Genomic DNA, 26,443 nt, shown 5'->3' with positions numbered 1-26,443 from the left:
TCAATGCCCAATCACTCTATGACAAAAGCAGCTCACAAGTTTCCAATTTTTTAAGTTATAATGAACTCTTTCGTTCAACTTCAAAGCCTAATCATTCCGAAAACCTATACCACTCTCAACATCTTAATCCCATTCCCGCACTTCAAATATTTGCTCCCCGTCTGACCGGACGACATCATCTCGGATCGGATTCCTTGCTGAGAAGGACCGATTGTTCGTCCAGTATTAGTTATTTGCTGGCTGCCACACCCCGTTCAGTGTGTAAGAAAAAAAAACAGATATAAAAACCTCCCGAACTTCTTCTCATTGACAAAGTTGATACTGGATGTCCGAATGGCTTTTTTGCCGGCAAAGGTTCGCCGTTTGTTTATGGATGTTATTAGGACAGATCGCTTCGACCGCCACTGATCCGAATAGACAGGCAACTGAAAGGAATTTTTCAAAACCAGTTGCAACTCGGATATTGAAGTGATGTGTACAGAACCATCATCGGGAGCTATCAACTAAAAGCTCATAAATGATCGTTCTCCGGGCGTCTCGCCTATGGTGAGAGGTGTTAATTTTTAAATGAATTCTATTGAGATTATTTAGCGCGAGGTTAATGGGTTTGAAGCTACCTGTAGCTCAGTGTAGAATAGGAACCTTTTTGTTCCCGCCAGAGCGCTTAGTCAGTGCAATTAGGGTCCATTAGCTGGTAGTCCTGACAACTTTCGTGATCATCTTTATTTTCCGGTAGCTTTCAGGCATAATAGACTTGATTCTATGACAAAACAACGTTATTGGAGCTGCTTTTAGCTTCCTGTATAGTATAAGTTTTATGTTGGTTACAGAAAGTAAAGAGATCTCAAGCCAATATTTACCAGGGCGAACTCGAGCTTCATTACGCAGAGTTTCGAGGAACGATAAAAGATAAACGATAAACGATAAACGATAAACGATAAACGATAAACGATAAACGATAAACGATAAACGATAAACGATAAACGATAAACGATAAACGATAAACGATAAACGATAAACGATAAACGATAAACGATAAACGATAAACGATAAACGATAAACGATAAACGATAAACGATAAACGATAAACGATAAACGATAAACGATAAACGATAAACGATAAACGATAAACGATAAACGATAAACGATAAACGATAAACGATAAACGATAAACGATAAACGATAAACGATAAACGATAAACGATAAACGATAAACGATAAACGATAAACGATAAACGATAAACGATAAACGATAAACGATAAACGATAAACGATAAACGATAAACGATACACGATACGAGATACGAGATAAAAGATAAACGATACACGATAAACGATAAACGATATACGATATACAATATACGATATATGATATACGATATACGATATACGATATACGATATACGATATACGATATACGATATACGATATATGATATACGATATACGATATACGATATACGATATACGATATACGATATACGATATACGATATACGATATACGATATACGATATACGATATACGATATACGATATACGATATACGATAAACGATAAACGATATACGATACACAATATACGATATATTCTTTTTAACGAATAGTCACCGTTGATTATTATTTTATGCTATGTTAATGGCATTGCGGTGAACTTTTACGACGAAAATTCTTGATAGAAGAGTTAAAGATAGAAATTAAATGACGGATAGATAAAGCAGATGCTTAGTAGGAGAAAATGTATAGAAGTTGAAAATGAGCCAAGAGTATATTTTATGGAAAGCTTCAAAGCTGAGTTCTAGACCCTGTGTCCCGCATCAATTGAATGGCTGGGAGAAGTAATAGCGAGAGGCGGAATTACGTTTACCCATACATACAACCCGATGGATTGGGAACCCAAGCAACCAAAAGTCTCATAAAACAGGTAAAAAAACGCTTACTCAGCCCCATCATTGATATGAAGTACGTTGTATGCAGCTCAAAATTGAAGTTCTTATTGATACTTTCAAGTTCCAAAACAAGTCTTAATGATCTTCTATTCAGCTTCCAGTGGCCTTTTAATTCAGCTTCCAAAAAATCGAAAAATGAGCAAAAAAAACTTTCTCTATCTCAACTGCACCTTTGGCTTCGGTTCATATCACCTTCTCTTGATTATTTACTATGCCGCCATGATGCCACGAACGAGTTCCAAACTCGACAAATTGCTCAATTGCTTCTTTCTTACATTTCCTACATATATCGTATCAGAATGGTCTCTCAAGTACCAAATTACTAATTGAAAAAAGCTTGCCCGGCTTGGGGATCGAACCCCGACCTTTGTGGTGAGAATCGAACACGCTACCACAAGACCACGCCTAGATGTTGTTCAAACTGAAACTAAAGCTCGAAGTGGTGATTTGATTTTGAAAGCACACCAATGCACTTTTGGTGACTTACCAAATACCGTTCTGAGCACTTTTGTATCCTTTATGTGACTTACCAAATCCCGTTTTGAGCACTTTTGTGTCCTTTATGTGCCTTAAGTCCCGTATAACGTACGTATAAATCACTTATGCAACTTTCAAGGTAGTTAATGAGTACATATAGATCACTCATGCGAATTGGGCAAAACAAGTCACATACAACGTACATACTGATCACTTTTGCCACTTTCAAGTTCGTTAACGAGTACATATTGTTCACTAAAGGGAATTGGGCAGTTGATTCTCTTGGTCAGCCAACATGTAACTTTCAAAGCCTTCATTCAAGTAAATATGTGACTTTTGGTTGCTTGGGAAGCACGTGCTTTGCCAATCCGTCGGGTTGGATGTATGGGTGAACGTAATTGCGCATCTCGCTATTACTTCTCCCAGCCATTCAATTGATGCGGGACAAAGGGTCTAGAACGCACCTTTGAAGCTTTCCATAAAAATATGCTCTTGGCTCATTGTCAACTTTTATACATTTTCTCCTACTAAGCATCTGCTTTATCTATCCGTCATTTAATTTCAATCTTTAATTCTTCTATCAAGAATTTTCGTCGTAAAAAGTTCACCGCAATGCCATTAACCTAGCATACGATATACGATATACGATACATATACGATATACGATGTACAATACATGATAAACGATACACGATATACGATATACTATATATGATAAACGATAAACGATATACGATATACCATATACGATAAATATCAAACAACCCATAAACGTCGAATTATTAAAAGTTAAGTAATTAAAAATCAATAAACCACAATTCTTTGATGAATGATGGATTTTCAATGAACTAAATCTAGGAAAAGTAGCCTCTGGTCAAGATCAAAGTCCGCTCCGCTCGAAAAAAACAACTCTTAACTCAATCATCGTTTTAATTCAAAAAGACAATAAATAAATCTTCTTCAAACGTGTCTGCGTCTGCTAATGAAACGACTACCGACCGGTATCCGGTTTAGCAATCGTGATCGAACCAAAGGTACTAAATCTCAATCTGTGGTAGTAGGTATCAGTTTTTCCTCATCGCCCGTTTTTTTTGCCTCCTTTGAGCTGCCATTGAACCTCACACAGACAAAACCAACAATCGACGCGTAATTCAGTTAATGGCACCCTTCTGGATATTTGTTTCCCCATTTGATACATGAGCAGCATAGATTGAGAAAATCAAAGACCAGCATCGGTGGGACCAGCTTTTCCGGAAACCTGCTACAGCGTAACTAAATAATCTGCAAAACATTATCTCCCGTATCGTTTGGAAGCAACATCCTCGAGCTAGGGGAAGATTTTTCATACCGTAGGTCAATCGATGCCACGCCAATAGGATAATCGTTTCAAATAATCAATAAATTACTTCCAAATTAGACTCAATGAATATTTTAGCGAACAGTGTTATTTATGGGTTTAACTGGAAGGCCGTTTTTTCCTTATCCGGTTGGGAGAAGTGTCTTGCAAAATGCTCTAATTTAACTACCAATGATCGGTAATTTTATCGTCCAAGTGTTTTTCTTAGCAAAATTTATTCACTGCCGCCTCTCCCCCACACTTCGGAAAAGTTCAATACAAGCGAGCAAACTGCACGTGGTAAGTAGCAGCAGAAAAGATGTTCACGATAATCGTGCCGTTCCGACGAGTTGCTTAAAGCTGATGGGTAGAGAGCCAGCTTGCTCAAGTACACCAAGCTATTGAAGGCGCGAAAATACCACTATAAATCACTCTATTTGCTCAATTATATGCAATTATCGGAACTTGAACCGCTTAGCAGCTGTACCTCGGGAAGGATGGGGAATCGAGTGCCTTGTTCGACTTCAGTTTGTAAGACACATTGAAGCTGGATCGTGTTTATTGCTTTTGAATTAGATGGAATGGACTAAGGGATTCATACTATGACAAAAGTTCAGCTAGAAATAAATGGAATAAGAAATTAATTAGTTGGAAGAATATCTCGCTTTTTTACATTCCTTCAATTTACTCAGTCCATGGCAACCATTCTCAATTTTCTCGGGCATCCCACATACGACGGTACACGCTCCATTTGGTCTAACCACTTCACTCGTTGCGCCCCTGCTCGTCACCTGTTTTGCAGAACAGTTGTCCGGCTTTCTCGCAACATGTCCTGCCCAGCGTATTCATCCAGCCTTCCTCAGCTTCTGGTACTGCACGCCGCAAAAAAATGTTCTTAACACTTGTCGCTCAAATACTCCGAGTATGCGCAAGTCTCATGCGGAGTATAAGTAAAATAAAACAGCCATCTTTTATATAACACGTCTGATTTAAGTGGCGTTTTTACAAAAGTTGTAGATCATTATATGTTGAACATTTTTGATAACGATATTTTTCTTCTTATAAAACAAAACTTACAGATAGCGTATTTAATGATAATAAAGTTTTTCAGACGAATTAAGAGATCTAGTTTTTTGTACAAATCTACCAATCTTGATGAAACACACAAGTTTTCTGAATATACGCCATTATTTTTCAAGTTTTCTGTAAGTTTTGTTTGTATCAATACAAAGTTTAGAATTTCCTTCAAAAACATCAAAGATAGTGCTATTTGCCCTACTTTGGAGCCTTTACCATGGGTTTAAAAAATTCATATTTCGTGGCTTGCAAATGGTGGATAATGTAGGCTTACCAAATACTTTTAGAAAATAGCGGGACATTTTAGGAAAAAAAAGCGGGACATCGCCGAAAAAAGCGGGACATTTTAAAACATCTTAAAAACTTAATTCTTCAAAAATGTATTTGAAATTGTTTAAAATATTGAATTCTTAAGAAAATTTCCAACTGCGAACTCTTCAGTCGAAAATATTGTAGTTCAGAGCAATTGAAAATCCTAAATTTAAAATAGTTTTTTGTATTTTTAATCGGCCGTTTTTGATAAATCTACCAAGTTTATTTGATGTATACTGTCCATTCATTCATTGTTTGATTGAAAATAGTTTATTTTATTTCGATCGATAGTCCAGTTATATTTTATCCGGCAATCGACTTTTTCCTTAAGCTTTACATTCAAGGGATTCTGCTAGGATTACATTTGGAAGCAACTTACAGAATATTTTCTTCAATAGAAAAATATTAAAGTGCTTAAAAAACGCGTAACTGAACACAATTGGTAAGGTGATGCTATAATCAGCTTGCCGGATTGCCCGGGTTTTACCCGGACTTGCCCGAATATTTGACACAAAATTTAAGAAAAGTTTGGTCCGGCCCGGTTGCCCGGATTTCGTAGAAAAATGCCAGGATTTTGCACAGATTAATTCACTGTACTTCCAAAATTGAACAAAAAAAAACTAAAACTTTGTTACTATAACCTATCCTATTTTTGCATTCAAAAAAGATTTTTTTTAGCAAGTTAAATCTAAATAATCATGAACCCATTTTTGGAAGCCTAAAATACGATGAATATTGATGTAAAAATATATTTTCAAGTGAAGTTCTTTTGATTTTTATTGAATAATTCTGTGGTTTTGACCAAATTTGTTTTGATATTGCCTAGATTTTAGGTTGAAAATTTTGCAATCAGATGCCCGGTTTTGCAGGATTTAAAATAAACTTGCCAGATTCGCCCGGTCCAGGTATGTCTGAAAAATATTCAGGCATCCTTCAATGCAAAGAACTAAGCGAATTGTCTTGTCTTTTATAAACTTTGAAGAAAAATGCTGCTAATTTTGTGAAAAAATCATTATTGGTATTTGAATGAATTTCTGTGTTGAACCAATGAACTTAAATTGAGGTTTTCCAATGTAAGTCAGTGAAACTTCAAAAAAGAGTTATCTTTTTAATTTCTACAGACTTCTCAGTGAATGTCATGTTCTTTGATTAAGATCATTTCTGGTTTAAAAAATTATACATGGAAAAAAGAAGATTAGAAAAAAATGACAGGAGTTGAAAATGATTGAGGAGAGATTTTATAAGAAGCGTGTTCTCAAGCACGGACCAAATATTTTGAAGTGTATGAGTCGGAGAAGGTTTAGTCTACCATATAAGTTTTCTTTAAAAAAGCGGGACGGCGGGACATTTTCTAAAAAAAGCGAGGCGCTTTTGCGGGACGGATGGCAACCCTAGGGTAATGTGCTACACGAAGCCCCATAGTGGTCATAACACCTCTTATTCACAACTCCTATCTCAACCTCCCCGTAGTACCGGCTGAAATGCGAGTAACCTAGGCGGAGATCGGGTACCCAACCCCGGTGGATGCTTTGGGCGCATGCTGACTGAGAAGGTGGCCGCACGCGTCTGTTCCCCAGGTCAGGGGCGGCGTGCAACAACAACCGAGCGTCTGTTCTCCAGTTCAGGGGCGGCTCAAACAGCGTCTGTTTCGCAGCGAGCGGCTGAATTTATGAAATGCGGCTTCCACCAGCTAAGTCAAAGTTGGCAGCCCCATCGCGGGATAGGGATCTTAGGCTAACAACCTACTGCTCCCGATTTATAAAATTGTTACGGAACCCGAAAGAAACGACCGACCTGGAACTTTGGCGACGACTTTTAGCATGAAAACCGCCGCCGCTGCCGACCGTGGCCTAGATGATAGCGTTCAAGTCTTCTAAGCTAGAAGTCATGGGATCGAGTCTCGGTCACGGCACACATAGTACTCTTTCTGTGGGCTGGTGGTGTTAGCATCAGTACGATGCTAGCAATTAAATTCTTGGAAGATGTACGTTTTAGTCTTAAGTAGAATTTAGATCTCTTCAAAAAAACATGAAGTTTCAGTGAGATGCTATATGTGTGCGTTCGTTAAAAAAAAAACGGACACGAATTGGAACTTGGAACGTTTTAACCCTTGCACAACGAGGTAAGCTGTCTCAACTTGCTAGAGAATCAGGCCGCCACAAGCTTGAATTTCTGGAACTGAGCGAAGTTCGTTGGTCTTATAGTGGAGAACACAAGACACAGACCGGCCAAGTCCTGCTTTACTCTGGTATTCGAGGAGAACACGCTACCGAGATGGCCGATCAGAAAATCAAAATGATCACATCTGCATCCGCAGAAAATGGAGAAGGAGTCTTCTTGATGATCTCGTCATTGACGAGATTAAGCGTGCCCAACGGCGTGAGGAGAAAGTCTGGTGTCGATACGACGTCCGCCGGTTGGAGAATCCGGAGGTGAAAAGGGCATACGGAACTGCCGACAGACGGAACAGTCGAAGAACAGTGGGTGGAATCAAGAATGTCTTTATCACGACAAGCCATAGTACTCTCAGTAAAGTTTTTGGAAGAAGAAGTGAATGGATGTTGGATGAAACTTGGAGTTGGTCGATGATCGGAGAAAGGCAAAAGTCGGAATCAGGCTTCCGAAAAGTACAGCTTTGCTATGACAGCATTATTCCTTGCCGAACAAACTTTATCGGTTTGCCTTGCCACTCAGTTTGCTGCTGTACCGTCGGTAACGAATCGAAACGCTTCAGCTTCATCGCACACGTTCGGTAACAAAGACTGTATCTGAACTTCTGAACAATCGGCTCAAAACTTGCGCTGCCGAATATGTTGTGCTTTATGCTGTAGCGAACCTAACCGACAGTTCGGTTTTCATCCCTTCATGCCTCCTGTTTGGAAAATTATATCATCCAGACTGTTGGCTCAGGGTGTGACAGTTTTGGGCAGGACTGTCACAGGTGACTGTCATGCCCATACCGTACCCATGCTCGGTCGTATGCGCTGCTGCTCGGTTCGAAAAGATCGAACGAGCCATCGAGCAGCAGCGTACGACCGAGGCGTAACGCGATGTGTGGTGCCGGTGAAGGTTAGGCGATATGATTACCTTCAATCCTATGGGGTCCTATGAGTAGGGTGATCGGGGTGATCACCTCCCTCCCCTGCCCCTCTTAAACGAGAAAGAAGTTCATACCTACGTTCGTTCGAAATTAACTGGGCCCGACCGTGGATGATAATCCAAAGCGAATCTCGGCTACAGGTCGGAGTAAGTAGTACTGTCATGCCAAATTCAACGCATTCAAAACTGTCATGAAGATAATCCCAAAGCTGTCACGGAGCTTAAAAAGCTTTCATACCCACGAACAAACTCTCGCATGAGGTAAAATAAGGCATCGCTGTACATTGCACGACCGCTCCTTTTAAAACTGTCGGGGAAGAAATATTTTGAAAGCTTTCATCGAGGTGTATGTGCGACGTTCGCAAGCATACTGTCGTTCGCCAGTACTTTTCGGAACCCTGGTCGGAATTGAGCAGGCATGTACCGGGTCAGCCAAAGCAGACTCTCGCTTACGATATGCGGAGCTGGAAAAGGCATTTAAATGAGATTACTTTATGGCATTTCTCGCCGCCTTAGTGGTGCAAGGACTAATGCTAGAGTTCCGCTAAAAGACCGAGCAGGTCAGTTATTGACCGATCGAACAATTCAGCTCAAACGACGGACTGAGCACCTCAAACAACTCTTCCGAGTCACGAATAGCGATAGCCAATAGAACTCGCAGCTCGAAGCGCCAACAGTAAGTCGCATTATTGGCATCAACTCGGAAGCGCCCTCGCTGGCTGAAATAGAAGTGCCAACCAAAAACATGCAATCCAACAAAGCGCCTGGAATCGATTGCATTCCTGCTGAAATGCTGGAAGCCAACCCTTCCTTGTCAGAACAAATGTTGCACCGTCTTTTCGCCGATATTGTTTTGCTCGCCCAAAGACAACAAGACATGTAGAGCAAACTCGACGACATCACCGAAAGATCAAAGGCAGCAAATCTCAAAATCAATGTCGGAAAGACCATGTCGATGGAGATAAACAAAGTGAATCCTTTCAATTTCGTGGTAGCTGGGCAACAAGTTGTGAAAGTAGAGTGTTTCCAGTAGCCAGATAACGCCTGATGGTGGTTTGCGAATCTCTGGACCAAGTGAAGACACTCGCTTCGAATCTTCAACGGTGGAGGACTTTTCCCATGGCCCCACGTGAGACCATTGAGCAGTTAGCAATAGTAAGATGACTGATGAACTCTCTCCTAATATTGCTGCGAAACATGCACAAATGTACCCAAATAGTATTCGTAGGAATGAAATTCGTTGTCTTGTTCGGATCTGTTGATAGAAATGGATATTCGGACACATTGCGTTATTGGAGAAAACAATTTATATTCAATCACATAGTTTTATTGATCATCTTTTGTTGATTTACTTCTGAGAAATTTGACATAAACAGATTTTTTTTATGTTTCCTCGGCCTCTAGTTAGCTTATGATAATTCGAATTTTCAATATTTAATTTCAGATTGTAGTTTGCGCTAGACATGCTTGGTTTTGATCTGCTGGCTGGCTGGACTGAATGTGAAAAAGTTGTAGAAGTTTTAAGGTAAGAATATCATTGATCTATTTTGCCTTAGTTTACACTTCCTATTCCAATAGTAAGTTTGCAATGTACACAACAGCATATTATTGAATCATAATCGAATTATCTAGTGACGCTTATTACAAGGTTTTTTCTTGTTTTCTGAATTCTGGATAACACGTAAGCCTTTGCTGGGAAGGACTATCTTTTTTTCCTCGATTGATTACTTTTTTAAAGTGATTGATATTTTACGTTAGTGTCTCAAATCGTAGCCTTGAAAAAATTGGTTTTTATCACTGGGATAAGTTTATTGTATTTTTTTTATTTATATTATTGGATTCCAGTGTGATCATCGAAATGAACAATCTCGGAAAACGAAACAATTATTGCACCTAACAATCTGTTCAACATTTTGGGTTTTTATTTACAATATTTAAAATTAGATTAAATTTAAACATTACGCAAAAAAGCTTTGGGATCGACATTTAATTCTCGTACGTTTATGTTTGAAGATGAACTTTATTTTCTAATCTGTTCGATATAAAGTTTTCAATGGTAGAAAATAATAAATAATCTAAGACAAATAAATAAATCGACTCGTTCTGTTCAAATGCATTTAAGTGTACCGAAACTAGGCATGAATTTTTCTAAAGTCCGAATTCGAGGTGACAATCTTGCAACGGGGGCATGATTTGGAGGATTCCTGTAAAACAGATGGTAAATTTAAGATTTCATTAATAGAACATCCAAAACAATTTGTTTTTTTTTTTCTAAAAGTAGGCTTATTGAATCGTTGGTAAACAGGAATATCTTTCAAGGAGACTTACCGATTCAGTAATCCAACAATCCTCGCACAAGTAATGGCCGCAAATCTTCGAAATGATTAGCGTTTTACACTTTTCCTGTAGAAAACAAATAAAAACAAAAAAATAAAGAATTATTAACAACTCTTTCAATTAGCATAAACTTTTAGCTAACCTTACATATAAAACATTTGTAGTGCGGTGAACCTTCGAGCTCTCGTATCCGAGCCTTCAGCTCTTCCAGAACCTGAGCCTTGGAAGAGGGTTCGGCCGACGATTCTGCCGAGGTGCTCACGTAAGAGTCTGAATTAGGAGTCGTTCCGGCCGTTCGAATCGGCATCGAATCCGGTGAAACGGAGTCAATCTCAACCGAAGAAGTGGCCTCTTCGGTGCTGTTGGGTTGAAAATTTCGTCTTTAGGCAAGGGTGATGATATGTTCAGCTTCTAGAGGTTGAAATTACCTGTTCTTTTCGTCCCTGGGGCAGTTCATGGGCACAACCCCGGGATGATGCATTCCTAGGGTCGTTAGCATCGGTCGCGATCGTTTGTGACACTCCTCTTCGTCGGTGTTGTCCACGATGACCTCTTCATCGTTGTCGGTGACCATGTCCTGGCTATGGTCCTGTTCGTAGTCGACATCTATCCGTTGATCGCTGCTCGTCGGTGTTACACGGGTCACCGAATTGTGCTCGGAGGTGGCTGTACCTGAAGAAGAGCGTTGAAGAAACAGAAGAGAGAAATATTTTCTCAAGCTGCACTTCCAAGAAAAGTTTAAGAGGCTTCTTGATCACTTTTAAGAAAACTTACAGTTAAGCGGAAGGTTTATCCGTGTTTTCCGATCCCAGTGTGGTACAATCGAACTCAGCGAGGTGATGGCACTTTCTTCCATCGGAGGAATCTTGCCACCTAGCGGAGGATCCGGTTTCAAGGGGGTGTTGTTGTTGTTATTGTTATTGTTGTGCATACCATTATTAGTGTGGTGGATGACGTTGGAGGAGGTCATGTTGATGGCGCCGTTCGAGGTTTCATCTCCATAGCTTTCGACGTCCACTGTTTCGTCTTCGTCTTGCGTTGACGATTGGCTGCTTTGGTGTTGCTGTTGTTGTTGTTGCTGCTGCTGCTGCTGCTGCTGCTGTTGTTGCTGTTGCTGATGGTGGTGGTGATGCTGCTGTTGCTGTTTGAATGAAAGGAAAAATAATGTCTTATGACGATTACCGAGATTATGGTAAAAGTTATGATGGACCATTATTTAGACTGGGTCGATTTGGGGTCCTTTTTGAATTTTTCAAAACCTGAGATCTAAAAAGCTTCGTATTGGTTCATAGCTCATCCATGAATTTATGCAAAAAATTCAAGTAACGTTTACATGAGTAAATGTGAACTTTTAGGATTTTATTGATTAATAGAATATTTTGTACTTAAAATTCAAAATAATTTTTGTTTCTTCTATGGAACCGAGCCTGTGTATGGTTTTTGTACCAAATTTGTTCTCCTCCTTCCTATTATTCTAATCATACCTTACATACCATTTGAATAAGCAAATAAGGGACAAAAACAAAAAAAAAAGTTTGATTTTAAACAGTTGAGCCGAATCAAGCCCATTTCAGGAAGAAGTGTCATTATTGGAGTCAACTTTCAGGAACTTTTCTGCATAGTTGTGATGATACTTACAACTATAAACATGTTCAAAGCTATGATTAAACACATCAACACTAGTTTGCAAGCTCGCAGAATCAAAAAAGCTTGTTTAAATAGCAATTTAACCAACATCGAATATAGGTTCTACTTAATTCCTAATGAATTTTTTTTAATTCTTATTTAGTTTAAGGGTGTCCAAAATAGGTCCCGAGGGTGGTCCAAAATAGAAACATGATGGTCCAAAAAACAGACGTCGAATAATCGACTTTTAAGACTTAAGCATTATTGCATTGCAACAAACGACGATATGTTAGAAATAGCCTTGATCTCCGTAACGAAAGGATAGAGCAGTAGAAATTGTAACATATAATTTTTCCAAGAAATAGCATCGCCACTTCTTAAAGCGGTTGCTTAAACAATTGAATTAAAAAAAACTTTGAAAACTTTTGTAGCTTTTAATTTGAAATCGCTACTTTTTAAAATATGTACTCAAATCTTAATAATTGTAAGCTAAATTTGTATTACGAACCCTAAATTAACAAAATAGAGAACTCCCTGAGAAAAAAGAATAAAAAAAAAAACAAAATAGAGAAATAATTTTCATTGATGTTTAAGGGGATGAATAAACCAATTGGTTTAAAATCCCAAAAAAAAAAAAAATTTATGTTTAAAAATTTGCTCTAGAGTTTGGTAGATTAAGATTATTTGATAAGGCATAGAAAACGTAAATTTAGGAACCCTTCAATAAAAAAAAAACTTTTTCAATGCTCAATTCAATTAAGCTAAATCTACAAAACTCTTGACCAAATTCAAAGATATCAACCATCGATGAAAATATATGCAATCTTCAAAAGTTAAAGTAAATGATCAAAAATTGCAGTATTTGCAAATCCGATTATAATTTAAGATTGAAGTTCGAAATTTGACTTTTGATTTTACTGCAATATTCAAAATGTTAAACAACGTACCGAAAAGGTATGAAATTCCCTGCACATTTTCATACGTGAAGATTACGAATTTTTTATCAGCGAATATTTTTCAATTTGTTTATTTTTTCCAAAGATCAAAATCAGAATTTTTCATAAGACAAAACTGCCAAAATAAACTCAAAATATCCTTTATATTTGTGATATTCATCTGAAACTTGTAGTTTTCTTGTCTTTGTTATTGAGACTTTCGTCCTTTGGCTGGTTTGTATCTACTTTATTTAATGCTCTGTAGAGGTTAAAATTTTCGCTTTCTTTGTTACATTGTTTCACTTCGTTATATTTATTTTCATTGTACGTCTGAAGATTCACAAAATTTCCTTAAACTTGGTATTAGGGTGGTGGACCTATGGCCTTGCAAATATTTTTTTAGCTATATTCTTATGCTGTTTTGATATACGTTCCATATACCTTATAGAAAGATCGTATGAAAATTTAAAAAACTGCATTTTCTTACCGAATTGGAGGCATTATTCATACTTAAATTTAATTTTTTTCTTAAGCAACGAAAACTACACCAATTGCGCGTTATCCGACACCTTATTCGTACCTTTCGGGAGAATGCAAGAGAGCGCAAGATTTTTCTCTCATAACCTTCAAATCGTTGACAGCGACAATATTTTCCAGTTCTCTCATTGGTCAATATTACTCAATTCCCTTCTGATTTTTAGCTATCTGGATGCACTGCTGGTTGCAGAGAGAGCATGGCGATGATTTTCTCACTTGAATCCCGCGCGGGAGCAAAATCAATTCAAAATTTACTACATGGTGGACTTTCTATCATATTCGATTTAAACTGACTTCAGACGACATTTTATACGAACTTTTAACTTCGCAGATGGGATTGCGATTCGATCACCATTATAAACGACTTAAGTTATCATTTCTGAAACGATTTCATGTTTGCTGGGGGCTTATAAACCGGACACGTTAGCCATTAGCAGGGTGGCCAGCGAGTTATCATTTCCGGATTCCCGGTTTTCCTGATTGAGATTCTATGGTTTTCCCTGTTTCAAAATACGAAAATAAATATGTCCACCAGATTTTTTGACCCAAAATTAAGATATGTTGATGCAAGTTGAACGTGAAAGTGTGAAAGGACCTTTTTGCCTTTCTTACAGAAAGGTATAGTTATCGGTCGATTTGGGAGATCCTTAATTTTGGGTCTTAGATATACCTTTATAGGTACCTATCGAATCAGCTCGACGAGTTCAGACGATGTCAGTGTATTTGTGTGTGCTGGTGTGATTTTTTGTAAACATTGTCCACACGTTTTTGCGAAACTGGGAAGTACAATAAAAATGATTTTCGTCTTAAAAAATTTGATTTTTTTCCCTCTTCAATGTATAAAAGAAAGAAAAAAAAAACAAAATAGTTCGAAAAATAAATTTTCATAGTAATTATCATCAAATAATCACTCCAAAAAACGTGTCAATTTGGCTTGCTAGCCACAACCAGCAATCACTAAAATCAAGATTATTGTATATATGACGTCAGTTTATATGTGACGTCATAGATACGCGCTTGCTATCTGAAAGTATGGTCCTGTCGATGTGTGAAAGGGAGGACAGACTGGCTTCACTCCCACTCAGGTTAGATGTCATCGTGACAGACACCGTGTGGGAGGAAGACGATAGGTCGAATTTTCCCGGCCAATGATTTTTTTTTAAATTTATATGGATCAGCGTGATACCGATCCATTACAAAAATTTCGGAACCGAAGCCCCGAATTTGAATCATAAAAATGGTTTTCACCAAGGGGTACTACCCCGAAATTGATGAAGTCGTTGATGAGTACGTCATGCCCACACTGCATGGTACGTAAGCGATAGTAACTTCGCCCAACATTATTTTCAGGAAGATTGCTCTGAGAAGGGGAAAACAACACGGGTACGCGGACGATGTATGTCCTCTCATCTTCTCACATGCCGTTCGTGCTTACGAAGCTTTTTCTTAAGCAGCAACGACAGGAGAGTATTTCGCCCGTGGAAGCAAATTAAATCCAATAAGACAAATGCTACTGAATCCTCTCGAGCTTTAAGCTCTCGGGCTTGTTTTTTTGTTCCCTTTTCTCTTCCTCTCTTCAGATCTAACGTTGCGTTGTTGTTGTTGGGGTTGGTGTCTAGAGAAAAAGGAGGTCAATCTGAAATTTCACTTGCTGAAGCCAATGGAAGATGACAACCAAACAGTAGCGCCACCAAGCCCTCCATAGTAGAGTTTGAAGCATTTGGGATTTTTTTTGGAACATGCATATAATGCTAAAAAGCTTATAATCATTTTTGACAAAGTTGAAGAAACAGGAAAGAACTCCAAATTAACCATTTTCGCCAGGTTGACCAAATACAAAAATGACAAAATCGACAAAATTGAAAAAAAATGACTAAATAGACCAATTTCACTAAATTGACGAAATTGACAAACTTGACATAATTCATTGATTTGACAAAAATAACTTAGTTGAAAAAATCATAAAATTGACAAAATCGAGAAAATTGGCAGAATTAATCAAATTGACGATGACAAAATGGACAAAATTCACTGAATTGACAAAATTGACAAAATTGATAAAACTGACAAATTTAACAAAATTGAAAAACTTGGCTTAATTCATTGATTTGACAAAATTCACATAGCTGAATCATAAATCATAAAAATTGATAATATTTTTAAAATTGACAAAATCGAGAAAATTGGCAGAATTGACAAAATTGACTATGACAAAATCGACAAAATTCACTGAATTGACAAAATTGACAAGATTGATAAAACTGACAAAAATCGACAAAAGTGACAAAATTGATTAAATTGACCAAATTGTCAAAATTCACTAAATTGACAAAATTGAAAAGATTGACAAAATTGACTGGCGAAATTTACAAAATTGTCCCAATTGACTAAATTTTGACCAAATTTACAATATTGACAAATTGACAAAATTGACAAACTTGACAGAATCGAAGGAAATTGAAAAAATTGGCCAAATTGACAATGACAAAATCGACGAAATGCACTTAATTGACAAAATTGGCAAAGCTGTCAAAATTGACAACATTGACAAGATTGACAAAATTGACTAATTTGATAAAACTGACAAAATTGACAAAATTAACAAAACTGACCAAATTGACAAATTTGACAAAATTGACAGAATTTTCAATTTTGAAAATGAAAATTGTTAAAATCGACGAATAAACAAAATCTTGAAAATTGGTTAAATTGGCAAAATTTACTGAACTAACAATGCTGACAAAATCATGAAAATTGATAAAATTGACATTATTGACAAAATTTAAAAAATGACCAAATTAACAAAATTAACGAAATAGACAAAATTAACAAAACAGAATAAAAATCTCAAAATAACAAAATTAAAAATACTTCGCTTTCAAAATTTTCAATATTTTTAATTTTCAAAATTTATTGTAACGATTTTATACATTTTGGTATCGTTTTTTACTCTAGCATTTGAAATTTTATCCAATAATTTTATTTATATATTTGTTTCATATACTTGAGAGGTTGAATTATTTGAAATACATGGTCAGGCATCTTTTTTCAAATTGTATTCTTAATTTTTATACCCCTTCCATTTTGAAGATATCATATGCTGTAACTCCAAAAGGAGTAAATTGAGTTAGATTATAATGTCATAGACACGAAATCATACATGATATTCCAGAATCTAGTCATTCAAAAAGGTTAATTTATATGAAAATTATGATTATATAAAAATACTTTTATCCTAATAAAAACTTTGAATCTTTATTTCCTAAATTCATTTTGGATTTATTGCGTATGAAATTCATTAATCATAATTCATAGTTCATTTTGTTTTATATGTACCCAAATATATTTTACAGGCTGTAAGAAAGGCTACAATCCACTGTAAAGTGTATTAAATCGGGTTTTTTTAGTTTAATCTTGAAACTCAAAGGTTATCACACTACAGAATACGCTGAGTCCTAGATGTTTGAGTCTGTTCACTTAGATTCTGGTAAATTTATCTAAAATTTCAGTCTGGATTTGCAGTCCTATCTTAAGAAAAGGCATATTTTTATTCGATTTTTGAATTTGAATTTATACTAGTTTCAACGAAAAATGTAAACAAGAATCACATAAAACTTAGTATCTTTTTACATCTTCTGCCTTCTGTGCGTTTATCAATTAACCGAATAAAATGGTAGCATTTTTTTTTGCTTCCGACATTTTTCCCGCAAGGGACAATTCCCGATTTTCAAAAGTTATAATTGAGTTATATATGTTCGAAACCAAATAAAATAAGTACTTTGAGGCTATGTCGTTTCTCAGCAATTTGATGTTTGATTTTTGAACTTATGTTTTGATTGTTTTTGAAAATTATTAGTGTGTTAGTACATAAAACACAAATAAAGTTAGGTCTTCATGGAAGAATAACTGAATTTATATCTGTCTTTAAACGTTCTATTAACATTCAAATGTTTGCATAAATTTTTTTTTTCGATATTTTCGTCGAACTCTCAACTCCCAAAGTTTAAATGTGTTTGTTAGATTTTTGCTAATTTTCTCATGTTTCGTTTCAGCATAAAGTATTTTTCTGAAAAAAAAAATTAACACCTGATGCATACTGTAACATGATCTATTCTGGACTAGTGTATAATAATTCCAATTATAAAATAGATGTTAATATTAAATTTTAGTTTTCAAGACGTGGATTCAATCGAAAACTGTCTGAATCCAACGTATGAATTCACATCAGAACTATAAAGTCGCAGCATTTAGAAAATTTGTGAATTCCTTTCACTTTTTTCTTAATGCAGATTTTGAAGATATATTTTTTGCAAGATATTCGCAAAGAAAGTGCACGAAGATACAAAATCTTTGATTAATAAGCGCTTTAAATGTTAACTACCAAGTTTTAACGTTGTGAAAACTTCACAGTTGTGAAATGTTTATTATATTTTTAAAACAAATTTTATTCACTGCAGTGCACAATATGCGTGATTCACCATGTTTCTTTGCTCGACAAGTGTATGCGCTGAGTTTAAAAAAACTATTTTTTCTATGTATTCCCGGCTTTTCCCTCATGAAAATAAAATCCGACATTTCCTCGCTCTTCCCGAATGGCTGGCAATCTTTAAATAAACGACTGTAGATTGTAAAGTTTCTGAGAAAAAGTTATGTCATTATAAAATGAATGAATTTTAGGAATTTATATGTTTTTAAATGGAGAAACATAATCGTTTGATGATTTTCCCGGTTTTTTCTTGGTTTTCCCGGTCCTATTTTCGATTCCCGGTTTTTTTCCCGGTTTTCCCGGTTCGCTGGCCATCCTGCATTAGGCTAAGCGACCACCCCAAATTTTAAATTGAATTTAAATTGAATTTGCTACGGCCATGATTCTAACAATGCCTAAACTAAAGCTAAAGCAGAGAGCGAGACGAGACAAGCGAGACAGTCTGTGTTTAGAATTTCGTTCGGAAAACAATGCCAAGTTGCCTTGAGTGGATTAGCCTTAACACAACTTTTGTCCAGTTTTGTTTTCGGAACAAAATAAAAATCTGCCAAACCATTTAAGATCCAGATTCCAGATTATCAATGATCTAAACGTTATTGATCTACATAAGGAACGACTTCAAATTCAGTATCTCAAATGGAGGTACAATTTTCACATATCTAAGGATAACCTGCCGCTATTATTTAAGCGCACATCTTTGCTGATACCGAGTTTCGAATTCAGTGTCCAAAATGGAGCAAATCAATACTAATTTCCAAACTGGGTAGGTTCCCTTATTAGATTATTGACGGGTCAAAAGTTTTGATGGGGTCGCAGCTTAAAAAATAAATATACATATCAGCTTGTGACACTAACCTTCCTCACACAGTCCTCGATATGTTGAGCGATTTCCTCCTGGGTGCGCTGCAACCGGTTGTGACAAACCGGGCATGATTGGCAGTTGACGGCACCGAGATGCAGCCCGAAGCCATCCTCGCCGTCGAACTTCCGCTTCCGTAGCTTGCCCCGCAGCCGATCCTGCCGCTTGTTGCGAATATTTTTGAACGTCTGCGAACGAAATCGTAACCAAACGGGGGGAAAGTGTAAATTTGCAATAAAAATTCGTAATGAGAAAATCTGGCGAATTTGATTTGCGGTTCGCAGAGGATTGAACACTTACCTCCCACCTGCTGCTTCGGCCCTGGAGGGCGGTACTCTGCATGGCGTGTAAATCGACGCTGAGGGACCGGCGGATTTCCATCCGTTCCGGGGCCGAGCTCATCTTCGAAAGCCGACTGAGTTCGGCCGAAAAGTGGGTCTCTAGGTCACTCGGTGCAATCTGGATGCCACAGATGGGACACGCATTCGGTGGTGGGGTGTCGACGAAGGTTTTCTTCGGTGGACCGATTCCTGTTTAAGGGGAAAAAAGAGAAAACGTGGAGGGGAATTAGATTGGAATCCAATTTTCTATGTATGATGACGTATAGATTGGCTCATTTGGTGGTTAAATGCTGAAAGTTTATTCATAAGTCCGCTGCAAAAAAAAGACTTTTTGCTCCCATATACATTTTTTATGACTTTTGTGTCGCAAAGCATCATGGTAAAATTTGAGAGGATTTAGTCGATTCTTTTAATTTTGTATGGAAATTTTTATGGAATTAGAAATTTTTGCACATTAATTCATCCAGAAAACTCAAAAAGCTTGAAATGAAGATAGTCTTCAATTATTGGTTCTACTTATTGTAAAGCTCACAGGGGAAGAAACTCAGTTTTTTTATGATAAAATTTTTAACTTTAATCTATCGATAAGAAATCTGAATCAATTTAGAAGTTTAAAAAAATGGCAGGCTTTGTTTGCATGAGCTTTCAAAAATCAAAACATTCATGAAATGTTTTTACATAGGTTATACATAGGTAAATAAACAAACTCATTGGCTATGCAAAGCATTTTTGTGCGATTTTTTATTTTCATATTTTAGTCACCGTCTTTTGAGACAAATAGAACTTTTTCGTTAACTGATTATACTACAAAAGCGTAAATTCTACACTACGTTCTCCTTTCGTGGAAGCCATTTTGAAAACTGGAGAGCTAGCATAGGGTTACCATACGTACTCTTTTAAGAGTACATGTACTAGCGTACTCTTCTTTTTGTTGAAAGACATTTTATCTGAGAAACGAACTGTTTTCTTCCAGTTCTTTAGTTTGTGTTCCTATACGTACACGAAGTCCGAAAGAAATGCAACCCTTTATGCATTCATGGCACGGTATTTCAGGTTTCTCTACTTTGTTGAGTTTTCCAAACGATGAATTAAAATGAAATGCATCACAAATCGGTTAAAATCTCAAATTTTCGTTTAAAACAGGTTTGCTGTTTTATCAGCAGTACTACAACAGCTTCGAAAGTTTTAAAACCGTTTTTAAGAAAAGCTTTTCCCAGGCGTCGAAATAAACTGTGCAGAAAATCAGCACCTTTGAATATGCAGCGCCCAAGCAGTTGGCACAGAGCACAACAACAATTTAAACTCTGTTTGAAATGCAGCATTTTGTCATGTTTGCAATGTTCTAATCTCTTTTTTTTTTTTTTTTTGGTTCTTTTTTCTCAGGGATTTTAAACCAAGTAGGTTTATTCATCCCGACGTGTTCTAATCTCTATCCATTCAAATAATCCAACGACCCTTTGATTTTTCACTAAAAATCTGCAAGAAAATGAACAAAAACTAAAAACGATAACTTTCAATTAGTAAAAGTATTTTTTTGAAAAGTCATTATTGCCAGGTAAGTTAGATATTTAACTAGCAACTAATTGTCACTATTTGAATTAAAATTTCCTGGCTTCTCCCGTTTCTCCCAAATATTTTGAAATATGATTACTCTTTTTGGCTTTGAAGGATATGGTAACCCTAAGCTAGCACAGAAAACAAAGTTGGCAAATTACTTTTTCTACACATCTGTGGTAAGAAAAATATAGGTTTCCAGTTTTTTTTTACATTCGATGATGGGATTCATGCTGCGTTGAAGTTGATCAATTTTTGGTCGTTCCACCTTTTACATCATGCATTCTAATCTATCATTAACCAGAAATACTTTTTTTTTCATGATGATAACGTATTTCAAAGCTTCAAAGATTATAACTTGTAGAAAAGTCAGTTGATGATGATTGACAGTAATACATAAAAACATATTTTGATTGATTTACAGATGTCTTACTTTCAAGGATAAGACGCTTCATAGAGAATGACATTTGTTTTTGGCTCAAAAACATGTGGATTTTTTTTTTAAATTTAAAGATGGTAATTGATTTAGGATTATTCTTAGAACCGCCATATTTACGTTTAGAATAATTCTAACTTTACCAAATAAGATCATTTCCGTATATTTAAAAAAAAAAATCTATTTTTTTTATTGAAAAGTAGGTATATAAATAAAATTGAAAAAAGAAATAAAAAAATTACTTGTTTTGGTTTGAAATATGAAGAATCGATTGGCGTTATTAACTTAACATTTAATCAACTTTTTTCGGCGAGTTTTAGAATGATTAAAACGTTTTCACTAATTGTCCATACGTTTTGAGCTTCTATGGCCTTCGCTCCTCTTCACTAAAATTATATTTTAAACGATAAATTTTAGCTTTAAACAAAAATCCGTATAAAACATGATGAAATTGGTTATTTTTATTGAGTAAGATGTAAAACATGCTCAATTTTTCATGACTTTTCAAAGAAATTTATGCTATTTTCATCACAGATAACCAACACAGAAATCTTGGGTGCAATCACAGAAAGTCAGAATTTTTTTCGCAAAAACACCAAAATTTTTTTGGCAACTTTGATGTAAGGGCTTTAAATGAAAAAAAAAAAAACTATTGTTATTTCCTAGAATTCATGACTAATTTCTTTTTTATAACAAACGGAAGAAGAAAAACTTGGATGATAAAATTAAAATATTATATTTATCCACAAAATTGTCAACATGACTAACGAATTGTTCAAATAAATTTACTTGCATTTTTGTACGTTAATCTTAAACAAATATCTGTCAGAGGAATAAAAGAGCTAAATTTTGGTTTTAGTGTCTCAAAGCACCCAATGTTACCTTTAAATTCCTTGACTCAATCTAAACTGTTTTTGTAGACATATTTTATCTACACACTTCAGAACAAGAGTGTTCTATTGAGGATTTCCCGACCGGGAATTTCCGGGATACGTTAAAATATCTCGGGAATTTCCGAAACCATTAAAATATGCTAAATTACTCAAAATTCATACGATTGAAATTAGAAAAATGGAGCAGGTTGAGCAAGGAAAATGATTAATCTTTCTTGATATACGGCTTAAACTTTAACAGTTTTTTCCTAAAAACTTGTTAAAACATTGAATTTGATAAAGAATGTTTTTTCGTTTGAAAACATAAAATAAAAGTACTATCTGCATCACTCATTATTAAGAACTTCCGTTTCGCAAACTGTTGACAGTTGCAAAATCATCGGCAAAAACTGACAGATTTTAAAACCAGAGGATAGTTATCTGAAAATTTACGAGGTTTGATGAATAACCTGAAGTCTAGCAAACCAACTTCGTTCGGTAGTGAAAAATCTTTATCAATTATTGTAAATTTTTGCAGTAAGAATCAGTCAAGTTTGTCGGTTTAAGTACTTAGTTTTTGGGTCTTGGGTTTTAGAATTGCTAATTGAATTTTTGAGGCATTGAAAAAGTTTGAAATGTTTTGCAATACTACTACGTAAAATTTTTATAATACCACAGATAAGGTTTTGTATGCAGTAGAGTGTTAAGATCTTCATTTTCAATTTTTATCGGGAAAAGAATCGTCGGATTTCCCGATTCCTGAGAACGCTAAAATGGCTAGGAAATGGACACTCTATTCAGAACAAATGTGAAAAATTACATATATGACGAAATTTTCTGTGAGAGTAGAACATTGAACGCCTGTAAAATTTTGCAGATGTGTAATTTAAAAGTGACGTAATTTTTAAATCCAATGAATTTTAAAATTAAACATCTCTAATGAACATTAAGTTATTTGATTCAATTTATCATGTCTCAATTTAAAAAAAATACAGAATTTCACTTAGCGACAAATAAATTTCTGGGTTTACAAATTTATTTTGAAAGTCATTTTCCATTGGTTGATCATAATTTTCACATCTCACAGCTACTCTTCCGAAGTACCGGAGCCAACGGGGATCGCTTCCAGAATAGCCATGTCATGTGATATTATTTTACCCTCAACTGCATGAAATATGAATTCGTTGAGAAAAACAAGTTTAGTTGGTGGAAATAACTTCATCGACCTCTAACTAAGCAATTTATGCCAAAAAAACAAAATTGTGTTTTCGTTAGTATCAATTGTTTAAATTGTGTTAGAAAAGAAATATAAAATTGGTAATTTTTCTTTTTAAGTTTTATTATTGATGATTGGCTTTTTGATGCATAAATTTGTTTGAAATCTTTAACAGTTGAGGAGAGTGGGGATACTTGATCCCCTTTTCTTATTTTTACCATATCTTTTTGAAAAAAATTAGCAACTCGCCGTCTTTTGCATTTTCTGACAGCTTGTAACTTCAAGTTTCTATGCTCCATAAATTAGAACGATACTTGAACCCGTAGATGATATAGAAGTATTTTCGTGAGAGTAAAAAAATTGCGATTTTTCTGAAGTTAAGCGAGACTTGATCCCCTATTAAAGTAGATTTGATCTTTTATTCAGGAAGCCCTAATCCTTGAATAAAAATCAAACCAAACCCCAAGATAGAATGTTATTTGACTATTTTGGTCATGTTTGTTCTCATTTCACAATTTATAGCTGACAGAAGAAGAAAATTCTAGAACTTTGTCTCAACGCTAATGACATTGCATACTTAAAGGCGCTATTTTTTTTATAATTAATAGAAAATTAATTATTTTAGCCCTTTTCTTCAGGCAATTGTTGGATCAATATTAGTTTTTGGATAAATCTCAGAAATCTCGTAATCAGCAATGATAACGATCCATTCAGAAGAAGAATATGCCGTTTTTAACTCTAGGGATCAATTATATCCATAATCAACAATTCAGAAAACTTTTTCTGAAAAAAGTTGGGAGTTTTTGATTGCTTTGAAAACATGGCATCATGAAATTCATATAATGCTCGAACGATTGATATATTGGAACAAATCTTTTGGATATAATTTTACCATGTAAGGCACATTTTAAAGTGATGATAAAAGATCTTCAAGTTACATTTTGTGAAATTTTTCAAACAAAGTTCAATTATTCAAACAACTATTTTGTTAAAATTGTTTAAATTACAAGCATTGTTATTTTGCTCTATTTGGCACATTTTGCTAGAACATTTGATCTTTGTAATTCCAGTTCCGAGATATAGCTAAGGAATCAAGTATCCTCACTCTCCCCTACTGAATTAAGCTAAAAAATGTGAAAAAAATGTCGAGGACATATCTGGGCTCGTATGCAGTAGAGGGTTGAGGGTTTTCAATCTTATTGTTCTTAAGGAATTATACTTTCTTTCAATATAGTTGATATATTTGTTTCATAGATTTTTCATTCAAATGAAACTGGTACTCGGGACAAAATGAGCAACCCTCTTTTTAATAAAAGTAGGAAAGATAAGGACATAATGGGCACTTAAAAGGAAACGTTTATTTAACTGTACATAACACTTATAAAATGTGAGTTGTATTACTGGATCGTGTTCAGAAATCTCTCAAAACAGTATCAACAGAGTTACAAATCTGATTTTTTTCAGCCACTCTGCCCGACTTACCGAAGAAAGAACAACCTCTGAGCAATCTTTTATTCCTTACATCTTTAAACCGCAGCAGAAAACTTATAAAAATAATCTTTAAAGGTTTAGTAAATTCTTTTGAGCTATCTTAACTGCTAAAAAACTGGTTCAAAAACTTTATAAAAATGTCACGAAATCAAAATCTGTGTTTCAATATATTATGAAAAAATCGCCCATTTCTTTCTCAAACGTTTAATAGTTTAAATTGTTGCTTGAGTGATGCATATGAAGAATCTACGAATCCGAAGACGCCAAACAATTGGAATGTGATGTTCATGTGTTGAATTATTGTTTTAAAACTTTCCAACGCAAACCAGACTGGACAATTACAATAAAACATCAGCAGAAAAAATTAACCCCTTATAGCAACTTTTGAGCGTGGTTAAATAGGACCAAACCATATGTCAGCAGAATCAATCAAAAATTAATTATCTCCTGTACAGCTCCAATGACACACAGTTAGTGGTTTAATCCACCTAAAACAAACATTTGGATTTAATCGAAAATAGTTAGAAAATAAAAAAAAGCAAACATTTGAACCCACAACCCAGCAACGGAAATTACCCATCAGATGTTAATTTAGCGTAAAGGTAAAGAGCGAATAGAGAGAAAAAATGCTATTACAATCACAGCATGAACCTACATTCAAATGTACCCGTAGCAAAATACACCAATTACAAAACAGCAAAAACCGCAAAAATTGTGTTATCTCTTTCTCCAAACTCGTTTGGCCACTTTTTTTCTGACCATCATCCACACCCACACAGTTTTAATGGCACGCAGTTGAGCTGGAAAATGACAGCTTTTTGTGGTAAATTTTCCGACTATGCTGGGGAGGTTTTTGTTTTTTTTCCTCTCTCAGTCAAATTTTTCAACTGATATGTGGCTCCACTCATTCTGGTTGATATTTGGTATTCCGGAGAAGTGTGAACCAATTTTAGCAATCTAATTCGGCTGGTTTTGGCAGGAAGCCTGACCCCCTCACTCATCCACACAGCAGCGCAGCGGCTGACTTTTTCCCAAAATGGCACACGACGACGAACCCAGGCTAGGCAAGGATTGAAACGAATAGGATAGTTACCACCGAAAAATTCTACTAGTTACATCAGAATGCAAGCCACATGTACGGGAAATTGCCCGACGTCTGTCGACATGTGGCCATTCCATGCCACATACCCGCATACCGACTCGACATGACACATTCCCATAACCACACCGGGCCGAGAGATCTGCATCGCACGACAGATTTGTTAACAGCAATTATCCTAATCGTCTTTATGGGTGATGGCGCATTGGGACTGGAGCAAGCTAGCCTGGGCCGGAGTTCTGTCAAACGACCGAGCCAACTAAATTGTCCCATCCTCGGAATCGGAACTGGGAGAGGACAGCACCGAAAACATCAACACTCGAACACTGGAAAGCCAGAGGAAATACGACTCTTCCGGATTAGCATAGCTGGAAATAAATCTAACGTGAAAGTGTTTTATGCTCTGGG

The 26,443-nt window shown here is 35.9% G+C and overlaps 1 protein-coding gene across 5 annotated transcripts in view; it reads right to left on the bottom strand.

Annotated features, from left to right (window-relative positions):
- Positions 1 to 9,551: 9,551 nt before the first annotated feature.
- LOC129747392 (protein Teyrha-meyrha) overlaps positions 9,552 to 26,443 on the bottom strand; it is a 109,821-nt gene continuing 92,929 nt past the window's right edge. For 3 of the 5 annotated variants that reach the window (XM_055741588.1, XM_055741591.1, XM_055741589.1), the window contains 7 exons: positions 19,327 to 19,556; positions 19,023 to 19,214; positions 11,358 to 11,724; positions 11,012 to 11,255; positions 10,726 to 10,963; positions 10,575 to 10,649; positions 9,552 to 10,450 (listed from right to left, as the gene is read on the bottom strand). In XM_055741588.1, the coding sequence (XP_055597563.1) occupies positions 10,379 to 10,450; positions 10,575 to 10,649; positions 10,726 to 10,963; positions 11,012 to 11,255; positions 11,358 to 11,724; positions 19,023 to 19,214; positions 19,327 to 19,556 (1,418 nt within the window). In that variant the 3' untranslated portion in view covers positions 9,552 to 10,378. The remainder of the gene's footprint in view (positions 10,451 to 10,574; positions 10,650 to 10,725; positions 10,964 to 11,011; positions 11,256 to 11,357; positions 11,725 to 19,022; positions 19,215 to 19,326; positions 19,557 to 26,443) is intronic. The other 2 variants (XM_055741590.1, XR_008737501.1) reach the window with 2 other exon arrangements.

This window comes from Uranotaenia lowii, chromosome 2 (assembly GCF_029784155.1).
Source record: "Uranotaenia lowii strain MFRU-FL chromosome 2, ASM2978415v1, whole genome shotgun sequence".
Classification (NCBI taxonomy): domain Eukaryota; kingdom Metazoa; phylum Arthropoda; class Insecta; order Diptera; family Culicidae; genus Uranotaenia; species Uranotaenia lowii.
This window is presented reverse-complemented; position numbering and strand designations above follow the sequence as displayed.